The sequence below is a fragment of the Trichomycterus rosablanca genome, chromosome 24 (assembly GCF_030014385.1).
Source record: "Trichomycterus rosablanca isolate fTriRos1 chromosome 24, fTriRos1.hap1, whole genome shotgun sequence".
Classification (NCBI taxonomy): Eukaryota; Metazoa; Chordata; class Actinopteri; order Siluriformes; family Trichomycteridae; genus Trichomycterus; species Trichomycterus rosablanca.
In genome coordinates, this window is record NC_086011.1 from 9884796 (window position 1) to 9898957 (window position 14162).

Consider the following 14162-nt stretch of genomic DNA (forward strand, 5'->3'; position numbering starts at 1 on the left):
TATCTTTCTGTGAGAGAAGAACGCCCGACCCGCAATGAATGCTGGGATTGCCTCGATCACTAAGGACGCTTCCGATGCTCACTCGTTCTTGAGCCAAAATAACATTGAAATAATAAGATGCCTCAGAAGTGAGGATTTTAAGGCATCTAGGATTTCGAACAGCCTCCTTCTCGGGAGCGCGCACAGGATGACATAAAATGCTGTCTATGTAGACAGCACACTAGCTTTTCGAATACACCCTGAGTAGCTTCCATGGAGCTTTAGAATGAAATGGAACATCAGTTGAGGCTTTCTTGACCAACATCAGCGCCCATCTAAGTTTGGTGAGAAGCCTTCTCATAAGAGTGGCTGTTGTTCGAATACTTTTGGCCAGAAAGTGTACTATACTGCTGCTATTATTGGACATTGAACATTAGTATGCACATTGACATTTGGCACAGTATTTAGCAATATGTACTGTTGCAAAATATATATAGACAGGTCTTAAAATTGTTCATCAAGACCAGAGTGACTTTAAGGGCCAAATTGTTATAGTCAGACCCCTTTGTTGAGGTACCTCCAAAACAGCAAGGGGTGCTTACAGGCAGCTATGGGTATTTATATAATTAATAAACTGTGCATACCTAAATGAGGGACATTTGACAACATTGGATTGGTGACAGTTGTCACATGACGACTTGGTGTAAAGCCACCACCATTTAGCATGGTCCATATTGCACACCATGTAGCTCAGGCTTGCTGTTGTGTTGATGCGTGACATACTAATGTAAACAGGTCCTTGCAGATAGGTATCCTTTGTTTGCAATATTAAAGGGTTATAGTGTTTAGGAACCGATAAGCAGAACCAAAATGTAGCACCTGGTACCTGACAGTGGTCAGATGTTGGACCAAAATCTGCTGAAAGGTTGTTGGCTCTCCAAGTCTTATTGATTCCAGAGGAAATGAAGGCTATGGGGTCTTGTTTGGACCAACAAAAGAGCTACTTTAGCTCAATTTGCATGTAATTTTAATACTGGTAATGATCAAACCCGTCTGTGTATGGGGCAATATAGTCGCAGATCAGTCAGAGTGCTCATGCTTACTCCCGTCCACTGTTAAAAGCACCTACAATGGATACACAAGCATTGGATGTGGACGCTTGAGCAATGTTGGTACCTTGACGGCCCATTGAATACTGTTTTCTCAAAGATCATGTGCCCATTTCCTTAAATCTGACTTAATAGTTCCATATAATATTTAAAAATTTCATTATCAAGGTGAATGTCAAGGTCGTCTCTTGCTAAATCGTGTCCCTTTCATCGTCTTCGACAGAGATCCGTGCTCAGCTGGTGGAGCAGCTCAAATGTTTGGACCAGCAATGCGAGCTTCGTGTGCAGCTCCTCCAGGACCTTCAGGACTTCTTCCGCAAGAAGGCGGAGATCGAGATGGACTACTCCCGCAACCTGGAGAAGCTGGCCGAGAGGTTTCTGGCTAAGACGCGCAGCACCAAGGACCATCAGTTCAGGTACGAGCCCATTTGACATTAAAATGAGGAGTTTTGGATGACAAAGTGACTACTGTATGTGGGTTATGGTGGTCACATTTATTCTGTGGTTATATCTGCCAATTTTCAAGCAGCTACTTGACATGAACGGTTATAATCACAGAAAATGATTGAATAGAATTTGTAGTGTCCTTAAAGTTGGGTTTATTGTTCACTCTAAAATAATTTGCCCTTAACCAGGGTTTGTCTTGAATTGTATTTCAATGGCCTGAGGTGACAATGTAACAGTTTTTGGTTCACTTAGGGAGATGTACTGCCATTCTAACTATTTGTGTCTTCTCAGCCCATTGCTTTAAATGGCCTCAGGGTAACTCTGTTAGCTTAGAGTTAATTCCAATTCAAAGCTAAAACTGTAGTGGTAGGTGGGGACAGCTGATGACTAGACTAGTCTAACTAGAGCCTCTTAATAATCTGTTATTGATTTGGCACCGTTTTTACGCTGGATGCCGTTCCTGACACAACCCTCCCTACTTTATCCGGGCTTGGGACCAGCACTACAATGCGCACTGGTTTGTGCATCCTAGCGGTTGGGTACCTATAACCTATAGGACAATTCAGTGTCTCCAATTAGCCTAGCTGCATGTTTTTTGGACTGACTGTGGGAGGAAACCGGAGCACCCGGAGGAAACCCACTCAGACACAGGGAGAACATGCAAACTCCGCACAGAAAGGACCCGGACCGCCCCACCTGGGGATCGAACCCAGCACCCTCTTGCTGTGAGGCAACAGTGCTACCCACTTAGCCACCGTGCCGCCCAATGTTCTTTATATAATTGATTTCATTCAATCATTGTGGTTGACACAAGATAAATAAAAGATATTAATGCATAAATATAAATCAAATAAAATATATATTTATGTTTTTTAAATACATTGATTAATATTAATAAATGTTATTAATTAATGAAATAATTTCATTACTTATTTAAATATATTACTATTAATAAAATTTGTTAATTAATACATTAATATTAAAGTAAGAGAAGAAATACACTCCTATCTATCAGTGTAACAGCATAAACTTTTTTGTTTTAGCTATTTTTAGGTATATGCTATTTTTAGTTAATTATTTATTTATTTATTTATTAGCAAAAAAGCAGTTTCTTAGTTCCTTCGTGATTATTTTGTCTACTCAGCTACATGCAGACATAATAATGATACTTGACAAAACGTTTTCTCTGGTCGCTTTGTTCCTTAAAAAGCCTTAAAAAGCATTTTATCAAAAATAAATAAATAAAAAAACACCTGTGGACTTTTGTTTTGGAGAACCTGTAGGCTTTTTTCTTTCATATGCTAATTTACTTAATTTAACTCTTCACTCAGCATTATAACATCTTTTCATTTATCAGTTATTGATCCAGTCAGCTAATGTAGATTAGATATCCAGTCATTTCATTTATTAATAAACATCCATTCCTGCATTTCAGGCCTGCAACACATTCCAAATAAAGTTGGGACAGTAAAGCATTTACCACTTTGTAATGTTGCCATTTCTTTTCATCACACTTTTGGCACAGAGAATACATAGTGATTTAGTGTTTCAGTGTTTCAGCTTTTATTTTGTCCCATTCTTCCTGCAAACACGTCTTGAGATGTGTAACAGTACGGGGTCGTCGGTGTCACATTTTTCATTTCAAACTTCTCCACACATTCTCTATTGGGGACAGGTCAGGACTGCAGGCAGGCCAGTTCAGTACCCATACCCTCTTCTTCCACAGCCATGTCTTTGTGATGTGTGCAGCATGTGGTTTTGCATGGACGTCCCTGGAAAAGATGAAGTCTTGAAGGCAGCACATGTTGCTCTAAGATCTCAATGTACTTTTCTGCATTAATGCTGCCATCACAGAAGTGTAAATGACCTTTGCCAGGGGCACTGACACAGCCCCATACCATGACAGACCCTGGCTTTTGGACTTGTTGATAACTGATAACAGTCTGGATGGTCATTTTCGTCTTTGGTCCGGAGCACACGGACGTCCATTTTTTCCAAAAAAAGACCTGGAATGCTGATTCATCTGACCACAATACACGTTTTCCCTGTGTGATGGTCCATCCTAGATGTCTCCAAGCCCAAAGAAGTCGACGCCGCTTCTGGACATGGTTAACATAAGGCTTCTTTTTTGCACAGTAAAGTTTTAAGTGGCATTTGTGCATGTAACTCTGTATTGTAGTGCTTGACAAAGGTTTGCCAAAGTAATCCCTCACCCAAGATCACACGGCATTCAGCTTTTGGCCTTTACGCACTGAAATTTTTCCCGATTCCATGAAGGTTTAATGATATTATGCACTGTAGAGGGAGAAATATGCAAATCCCTTCCAATCTTCTCACACATTTGTTGACAAACTGGAGATCCTCTGATCATCTTTGCTTATCAGAGACTCAGCCTTTCCTGGATGCTGCTTTTGTACCAAACCATGATTACAATCACTTGTTTGGAATCACATCATTACAGTAGGTCCTCGACTTACATCGGAGATCCGTTCCTACGGACACGACGTAACGCAATTTTCGCCATAAGTCGGAACACACCTACATAAGCACCTATGTCACTCACATGGAGCACATACAACGCCGTCTTCCTCGTATAGCGCCGCGTGACAACGTATTCGTCCGCTCCGCTTGCCAACTAGTTCCCGTGCGAACTTTGTTTTTACGTTGCAAACGCCGTACATCGGAATGACAGAACAAGACTTTCTTAATGAATGTATGTGAGTATGGGCGACGTAACCACGAAACGCCGTATGTCGAGTCCGCCGTAACCCGAGCACTTACTGTATTTAGTTTTTTCACCTCATTACTAGCCCTAAATTGCCCCCGTCCCAACTTTTTTTGGAATGTGTTGCAGGCCTGAAATGCAGGAATGGATGTTCATTAACAAATGAAATATCTTGTAAAACAATGAAAAGCTGTATGATTAGCCAGACCTGCAATGCTAAACAATGTGCTATTTTCCTGTACTGCATGTGTTTACATGATCAAAAATTTTGATTATAGGCAAGATATTGCAAGAACTTGTCTTATAATTTAGGTTTTACTTTCATTTTCAGCTAGATTAGAATTACCAACCTGCTGAAAGATGGGTGTTTTGATGAACAGAAATATGTGGGAGTAATTATTGACAGTGTATAGTGTATAGATTCACATCTAGAACACACCCTTTTTTTTTGCTAGATTTAATCTCCCTTTCAAATTAAAAGAATTGCCTGGATTTTTAAAGCAGACTCGCCTCTTTAGTCTGGTGGGACATTCCAAACTGCAGACTGATTTGCCAAAGGCAAAGTTCTGGCAGCAGGTGATCAAACAAAAAACCGTTGTTCTCTTTTCTCATGTCTCTTTCACTTCTTGCTTTCTTACCCTTTCTCCCCGTTGACTAAGCTCTAGTCTGTTTGTTCTTCTTTTTTAAACATTTACTTTGCAGTCAGTACTTTCCCACTACAGTACAGTCTGGTTTTTTGAAGCCATTAAAATTATTCACTAATCATCAAATAATTTATTTATATCAAAGGCCGTTCCACCAAATGAGTGCCATTTGCATGAAGTAATTTGATGAAATTAAACTTCTTTTGTTATCTTTGTTCAACACTGAATCTAGTAACACACATATTTACTACTCAGAATGTGTTTTGGTCAATCTCAGGCACCTTGTTGAATTTTTTACAAGGTTTTTAAGTGGAAGATGGCTGTAAATGAGTAGCAGGACTGCGTGAAAACTGGGAGACATGACTTGTAATTTGTAAGCCTCGCTTACCTGGGGAACACATGGCACCAGGATGCACTATGGGAGAAAGGCAAGCCGGCGGAGGTAGTGTGATGCTTTGGGCAATGTTCTGCTGGGAAACCTCGGGTCCTGCCATCCGTGTGGATGTTACTTTGACACGTACCACCTACCTACGCATTGTTGCAGACCATTCCCAGATGGCTGTGGCCTCTTTCAGCAGGATAATGCGCCCTGCCACAGAGCAAAAATGGTTCAGGAATGGTTTGAGAAGCACAACAATGAGTTTGAGGTGTTGACTTGGCCTCCAAACCACCCAGATCTCAATACAATGGAGGATCTGTGAGATGTGCAGGACAAACAAGTTCGATCCATGGAGACCCCATCTCACAACTCATTTAACAGATCCATGCCTTGATTGGTCAGGGCTGTTTTAGCACATTATATAAACTAAATTTGCAATTAGATCAATGTGCAGGATAACTTGCTCATTTAAAATTGCATTTTAAAGTTTTTACATACATTTATACATATAATGTCTAGAGGATGGAAATTCGACTCGGCGGAATGGCCCAGAATCAGAAAGGTGCAATACAGTATATGGCCAAATATTTATTGATAATTATACAGCATGTCCAAAACCATAGGTATTATTATAAAGTCAGTATTTTGTTTTAAAATCTTTGTTTTGAAATGGTCCTCTTAATTTTTGGCACCTGGATGTGTTTACCCTCATAACTTAGTGAGGTTGGAGGCTGATATTTGGTCCAACTTGCTAAAAGTCAGCTTTCCAATTCATTCCAATGGAATTTGATGGTTTTAAAGTTGCTGTGCAAGCCAGTCAGGTTTGTCCAAAGTTAAATTGATTTTATGGAAGCTGCATTATGCATGAGGGTATTGTAATGCTAAAACAGAAAGGGGCAACCCTGATCCCTAAAGCTCAGTCATGCCACTACGCCATCATTGCTGCACAATGGGACATTTCTCCAATGTCCACTGTTTCATATTAGACTAGCCCTTATAATGCAATCCACAACGTGATGTTGTTAGTCCAGTTTATTCTTGGTCTTCCTCATCGTCTGAGTCCTTCCACAAGTCCTGTCATAACCCTGCCTTTAATGTTGTCTTGTGGGTGCCTCATCACATGCCCAAAGTAACGTAACTTAAGAGACTAAATGTGGTTCAGTTGCTCCTTTACTGTTCTGGCCATCTTGTGATTTAGTGGTGATCATCTTCCCTCATGAATTAGAATTTTTCAGAACTGGCTCTTTATGTAATGTACAGTACCTACTATAAATAAATAAAAAAATTTAAAAAAATAAAAAGAAATAAAATAAAAATTAATAAATAAAAAAAATAAAAAGAAATCAAATAAAAAAAATCAAATACAAATTTTAAAAATTAAAAACATTTTAAAATAAATAAATAAATAAATAAAAAAAATTAATAATTTCCCTTGAGATAAATAAAGTGTCTGTCTGTCTATCTATCTATTTAAATAAAATAAATTTAAAAAAAAATTAAATAAAAAAAAATTAAATAAATATAAAAAAAATTTTTTTTTTAATTTAAAAAATAATAATAAAATAAATAAAATAAATAAATTAAAAGTTAATAAATAAAAAATAAAAAATCAATTTGAAAATAAATTAAAAATAAATAAATAAATACATAAATAAATAAATAAATAAATAAATTAATTAATTAATTAATAATTTCCCTCGGGATAAATAAAGTATCTAAATGTCTTTCATCCATCCATCCATCCATCCATCCATCCATCCTTGGGAGCCATGTCCAGGTATATTCATCAATGATTTTTAAATATCGGACCTGCCCAAAGCTGCGTTTCGTTGTTTCTGTGCACTGGAATTTCCCTTTTCTGCTCCCTTTTGTTTCTTGCCGTGTGTGGGCTGATTCTCTCTCATATTCTTTCGTTTCTCTTCTTCATGCTTTAAAGAAACTCGACAAAGCCCCTTTACCATGGCCGCACTGATCCCTCTGACCTCACATTTAGTGGGAATTTCTTTCCTGTGTTCTTGCTGCATCCTTTTGTACCCCTCTCCTACTCATGCAGAACCTTAGGAATTCAGTTCCAACATCTGTCTGCTCTAGCAGTGAAAGCTGCATCTGCTAGGAGCACGATGCCATGAAGGAATGCAAGGTATTATCCAGCCTCGCTGTCAGTCAGGGGGGCCCTGGGTGGAAGCCAGTGAACCCCTAGAGACCCCTGGTATTCTGGCTATGTGTTGAACCAATAAGCCAACGTCTGGCCTGGTGTTTCAGCATAACTGCTCTGTGTGAAGCCTGGCGATGTGATGTACTCCTTGGTCTTCGTGGTTAGAGGTCTGGTATGGTTTTGTTCACAATATACTAGACAGCATTGAAAAGCAATGTTTTACTTCAAATTCCACACAGTAAAATGTGCCATGATCTTTATTTTATTTATAAAATGATTGATTAGACATTTCCAGACCCCACTGCATTGCTAACTTCTGCCTTGTGCCCTTGTGCATGACATCCATGCTGGCAGAGAAGGATTGCAGACTAGCACACGCCACCATTGGGACTTCTTCTGCAATGAAGAATTGTTCTGACCACCCATGCAGGCACCTTGACCAGACAGTCACTGTTGCAGAAGCAATGAAGCAATACCAGACAATGGCCAGATGTGTCTCTTGCGCACCCGACCAGGCTGACAGCTCGCCAAGACACAAAATAGAGACTTGTGTCCTGGAAGTAGTGTGCTAGTGTATTGACTGCTGCTCCAACCCCCATCCCCCGGACTACTATTCATTGGTTGGGACTGGCACTTACACCGATCAGCCATAACATTAAAACCACCTTCTTGTTTCTACACTCACTGTCCATTTTATCAGCTTCACTTATCATACAGAAGCACTTTGTAGTTATACAATTACTTACTGTAGTCTAGCTGTTTCTCTGCAAAGCTTAGCCCCCTTTCATGCTGTTCTTTAATGGTCAGGACCCTCACAGGACCACCACAGAGCAGGTATTATTTGGGTGGTGGATCATTCTCAGCACTGCAGTGACACTGACATGGTGGTGGTGTGTTAGTGTGTGTTGTGCTGGTATGAGTGGATCAGACACAGCAATGCTGATGGAGTTTTTAAACACCTCACTGTCACTGCTGGACTGAGAATAGTCCACCTTCCAAAAATATTTAGCCAACAGCGCCCGGTGGGCAGCGTCCTGTGTCCACTGATGAAGATCTACAAGATGACCAACTCAAACAGCAGCAATAGATGAGCGATCGTCTCTGCCTTTACATCTACAAGGTGGACCAACTAGGTAGGAGTGTCTAATAGAGTGGACAGTAAGTGGACACAGTTTAATTCACTCATACCAGCACAACACACACTAACACACCACCACCATGTAAGTGTCACTGCAGTGCTGAGAGTCACCCACCACCTAAATAATACCTGCTCTGTGGTGGTCTTGTGAGGGTCCTGACCATTGAAGAACAGGGTGAAAGCAGGCTAAAAAAGCATGCAGAGAAACAGATGGACTACAGTCAGTAATTGTAGAACTACAAAGTGCTTCTATATGGTAATATCAAAGCAATTTATTACCAGTTGTACCGAGTCCTATTACATATGTAAAAACCTTTAATTTTATTTGAATTTTAACAATGAACGAGCCATTTACATGATGGGATGTTCTGGAGTAACACGATGGTCACTGACAGGACCGCCTGGTCACCGACAGTCTGAGCCATATTGAGAGCACTTTAGGGCTAAAACAACAATAATATCCGATTGTTAAAAATGTATTGAATTGATTTAGGTCAAATTTTGGAAAGAAAAGAGGGTGTTTAGGCTTTTGGTGTGACCAAATTTCACAAAACCAACACACAAGGGACGTTTTTTCTTCACCTCAATGACTAGCCCTATTGAATATCCGTCATGCCCCCCAGTTGATTCATCACACTCCTTCATATTCCAACTGTAAATGGAATTCCATTCATAACGCCAGACTGAATGTTTAGGATTCCTTCTGGTTTTTTTTTTTGCTCAGAAATCCAGTCATGCCACTGTGTCATGACTCAAACATATGTTGCCCTGGGAACCCTACCCTAACGCATGTACTTTGGTAAAAGACTTGCTCTGTCTGTGATGACCCCGATGTTAATTGACGACTCCTACGCTCGTGTGATCTGTGTAGTAGAGGCGTTTCACAAATGACGCAGAGCTACGTTATGTGGCCGGAGGAATGTGGACCCTAATTTAGGTGTTTTAGTCAGACCCATAGCTAGAAGTTCGATGAAAACGTACATAATCAATTACGTAATCAATTCTTTGTAGTTGCAAGACTTGTATTAAATGTTCACTATGTATTTGAGATTAATTGGACAGTTAGTTTTTGACTCAATAGGCACAAAGTTACATAGGCATGGTTTAGAATTTAGTGTACGGCTTATCTACCACAGCAGAGGATATAATAGCTAAGGTTTAGGGGAGGAGTGGCTTTGTATTAATGCCCATATTTTTTTGGAACAGGATGTCCTCCTACCTTAAGGCCCATCACACCAGTAACTTGCTGTTTCCAGTGGTTTGTGAAATAGGTGTGGTTGGGCTGGAAATGGGAGATTGGTCAGGAAATTATCTGCCACTGTGGTGCATTTAACAACTTAAGGTTAGTCAGATGTGATTAATGCTTTTGGGTTTGCTAGATTAGTGCAAATTAACTCAGGGGTCCCAATCAGCTTTTATGTAAACAAGAAGCTAGCACACCAGCGACGAGATTCTGAATAGCAGCCCGGTTCGAATCTCGGTTCTGCTACTGGCGGCTAAGCGCAATCTAGCGAGCACGATTGGCAGTGCCTGCAGCAGACAAAAATTACCCGCCGTGTCTGCTGGGTGGGAAAATGACCGGACTAACGCTGTGCAAGGACCCTGGTTAGCAGCCTAATGTGCGAATCCACAGAAGCAAGGGCGTAAAAATAATCCAGTCCGCAAGAACTGCGCACACTTCGGAGGGGGCATGAGCAGGCAAATGTACCTTCCTCGAACACAGTAGGGATCCCCATCAGCGGAACACAAATTGACCACGCTAAATCGGGAGAAAATGCATAAATTAATAGAATTAATAGAGCAGTTGTAGCTCAATGGTTAAGGTACTGGACTAGTAATCAGAAGGTCGCTAAATGCCACAAATGAAAATGTAAAGTGGTTCTTAGTTTGTTGGCAATATGCCAAGTATGGTAACACCCATAAAACCCCAGAAATGATTTATTTTTATGTTAGTACGTCTTTAAAAATCTTTAAATGTGAAATGGTGACCCACCTTGAGAAGCTTGTTTAATGCATTTTTCCCAGTTGTGCTCCCAATCCATCAGATCCAATTACCCGATCACGTTTTGCTTCCTCCACTGCTACTGACCGCCACTCTGTCCAGGGAGAGCCATGATTAACACACGCCCCCTTTCGACACGTTTCGCTTCTTTTCACCTGCCCAAAGTGGGTTTGTATAGCGTCTGTATATTCATATCACGAGAGTCAGGCACTGATCCTCATAATCCCCAGTCTCTGTGCAGGCACCATCAATGAGCCAGCAGAGGTCGTAATTGCAGCAGTTATGAGGAATTCTCCACGGCATTATCCATATGTTCTATATGCTAAATGGAGGATTATGATTTCCTGTGTCTGCTCCCATTAGGGGTCGCCACAGCGGATCATTTGTCCACATATTTGATATAGCCCAATTTTTACACTGGATGCCTTTCATTATGCAACCCTCTTATCAATCTGGGATTGGGACTGGCACTGAGGGTGCACTGATACGCCCTGCACTTCAATGGCTTGTTCTTCGTAACTCATATGCCTGGGATTCGAACCCCTTAAACTCAGGCACTGCTGTTTTTGATTCCTGATCGCAACTGTGGCAATGTGCACAGTTGCCCACCACTTATACAGAGAGCCGTATGGCGCATGCAGAGTCACACTATGCCTTGTGTGAATTACCCGCCATTACAACTGTCATTTGCACCAGCAGTAAAGAGCCCCATCAACTCCCCTCCCTCAGACACAGACAATTTAATAGCACCGCTGGATTTCAACCCAGAGCTCCTCCGTTTCCTATTATAATGAATCGTATTATTAAATCGTATCATATTGGTCATAATTGTAAAATATGCAGATGAAGCCGCTCAGGTGGCGCAGCGGTAAGGTACCCTAGCTCACCAGAGTTGGGTTTCTGGATGCATCGTATCGAAACTCAGCTCTTCCTTTCCGACTGGGTTGGGCGGCAATATGAACAACGTTTGGCTGTTGTTCAGGGGCTTAGGGGTAGAGTCGGAGCATAGGTCCTCATAACTGGTACAACTGTGGCCCCTGCTGGTTGACTGACGGCGCCTGCACAGGGCTGAGGAATAACATTGAGGGGGGTGTGACCCTCCGTGCGCAGTGTCTCTCGGTGTATGAACTCGGCTCGTGCAGGTGAAAAATGCAGGCTGTACTGATTGCGTGCCGGAGGGGGCGCAAGTCAGTTAAGTGGCGTCCTCAGTCAGCGGCAAAGGGTCGAATCAGTATAGAGGACACAATCAGACACGATTAAAATGGGGATAAAAGTTGGGGGAAAAAGTGGGAAAAAATAGATAATTAAAAAAAATAAATAAAAAATGCAGATGAAGTGCAGAAGTAAAGTGTGTGCTTGACTCCTCGCGATTTTGATTCAGCTGTGTTAAATCGCCTTGTTCGTTTATTACTGCGGTAGCTGTTATTACTGCAGGAGCAGCTTGCTGGGGGCAGGGTGATGAACGATAGTCGGACAGTTTAAGCACTTGCAGATGCGGTGCGGTGGGTTTAGCAGTGGAGATCAAGGTCATTTAGCTTTGTAAACATACTGAGTGTAACATATTAACAGAGTGCTGGAACATCAGTGCTTACACACTGTCCAAGGACCGTGTTTGTTTATGGGATATTGGTGTATGTGATGTTTCGTGCTGGGTAGAATGTAGGGAGTACAATGCAAATAAATGCGACTTAAAATATAGTTTAAAATATACCTAATGGCCAAAATGAGCCACACCCAAACGTAACAGTTGTATAAAAGCATGCATATAAAACTTGGTCTATTAAAACAAGGTCTATTAAGACATGGTTTGAGTTTGGTATGGATTTGGTATGGACTCCAGTGGCCTGGGCAGTGCCCTGACCCCACCTTCATGAATTGGAATGTCGATTGCAAACTAGGCTTTCTTGTCCAATATCTATAATGCGCTAACCCACTGTTGTTGATATCTTAAGCTCTCTCTCATAATCATAGGCGGTGCTATCGACCAGGCCGGGAGTCCAAACAGTTCCTGATGAAGGCAGGTAGTATGGCAGGTAGCATTCTATACAAATGCGACCTGTGCCATCTGATCAAGGCACCTGCTATAGTGGTGGGGTATTCACAGAGTCTTTAATGTGTCTCTCTGTATGCAGTATGCCTCTCTGTTACCCCTTTTCCACCGACGCAGAACGACCAGGTTCCGAACAGCTGGCACAACAGAATACTATGCTTTTCAGTGCGAACCGTGACGTCATCTGTGGGCGTGTCAAGAGGTTTGGGTGCTTTGAATTTTGAGCCAGTTTGACCCGGGCAGTACGAAAAAGGCTTAACGTGAAAAATAAAGCTTAACGTCTTATCACCAATAGTTGATTGATGCTTTTTGCATAAAAACGAACATCTGGAACAACAGCACAAATGCTCACAGGTGATTTGCACGCTCCGCCATCATGTTAATACTCTTTACTTTGGTTGTGCAACGCCCACCGTTGAATACGCATGCCTGGCTCCCAAAACTGATGGAAACGTGTGCTGGTTCTCTAAAAAAACACCAAGGGTCGAAGAGACCCAAACAGAACTGGAGTTCTTTTGGTAAAAAAGCGCTATATGAGACTCTGGCAGGTGAAAAGATACAGCTAGTGGAAGGTGAAAAGATGCAGCTAGTGGAAGGTGAAAAGATACAGCTAGTGGAAGGTGAAAAGATACAGCTAGTGGAAGGTGAAGAGATACAGCTAGTGGAAGGTGAAGAGATACAACTAGTGGAAGGTGAAGAGATACAGCTAGTGGAAGGTGAAAAGATACAGCTAGTGGCAGGTGAAAAGATACAGCTAGTGGAAGGTGAAAAGATGCAGCTAGTGGCAGGTGAAGAGATACAGCTAGTGGAAGGTGAAAAGATACAGCTAGTGGCAGGTGAAGAGATACAGCTAGTGGAAGGTGAAAAGATGCAGCTAGTGGCAGGTGAAGAGATACAGCTAGTGGAAGGTGAAAAGATGCAGCTAGTGGAAGGTGAAAAGATACAGCTAGTGGCAGGTGAAAAGATACAGCTAGTGGAAGGTGAAAAGATACAGCTAGTGGAAGGTGAAAAGATACAGATAGTGGAAGGTGAAAAGATACAGCTAGTGGAAGGTGAAAAGATACAGCTAGTGGAAGGTGAAAAGATACAGCTAGTGGCAGGTGAAAAGATACAGCTAGTGGAAGGTGAAAAGATACAGCTAGTGGAAGGTGAAAAGATACAGCTAGTGGAAGGTGAAAAGATGCAGCTAGTGGAAGGTGAAAAGATGCAGCTAGTGGAAGGTGAAATGATACAGCTAGTGGAAGGTGAAAAGATACAGCTAGTGGAAGGTGAAAAGATACAGCTAGTGGAAGGTGAAATGATACAGCTAGTGGAAGGTGAAAAGATACAGCTAGTGGAAGGTGAAAAGATACAGCTAGTGGAAGGTGAAGAGATACAGCTAGTGGAAGGTGAAGAGATACAACTAGTGGAAGGTGAAGAGATACAGCTAGTGGAAGGTGAAGAGATACAGCTAGTGGAAGGTGAAGAGATACAGCTAGTGGAAGGTGGAAAGATACAGCTAGTGGAAGGTGAAGAGATACAGCTAGTGGAAGGT

The 14162-nt window shown here is 41.5% G+C and overlaps 1 protein-coding gene across 2 annotated transcripts in view; it reads left to right on the plus strand.

Annotated features, from left to right (window-relative positions):
• srgap2 (SLIT-ROBO Rho GTPase activating protein 2) overlaps positions 1-14162 on the plus strand; it is a 141714-nt gene that overhangs the window by 68429 nt on the left and 59123 nt on the right. For both annotated transcript variants that reach the window (XM_062987110.1, XM_062987111.1), the window contains exon 3: positions 1312-1504. In XM_062987110.1, coding sequence (XP_062843180.1) covers positions 1312-1504 — 193 coding nt within the window. The remainder of the gene's footprint in view (positions 1-1311; positions 1505-14162) is intronic.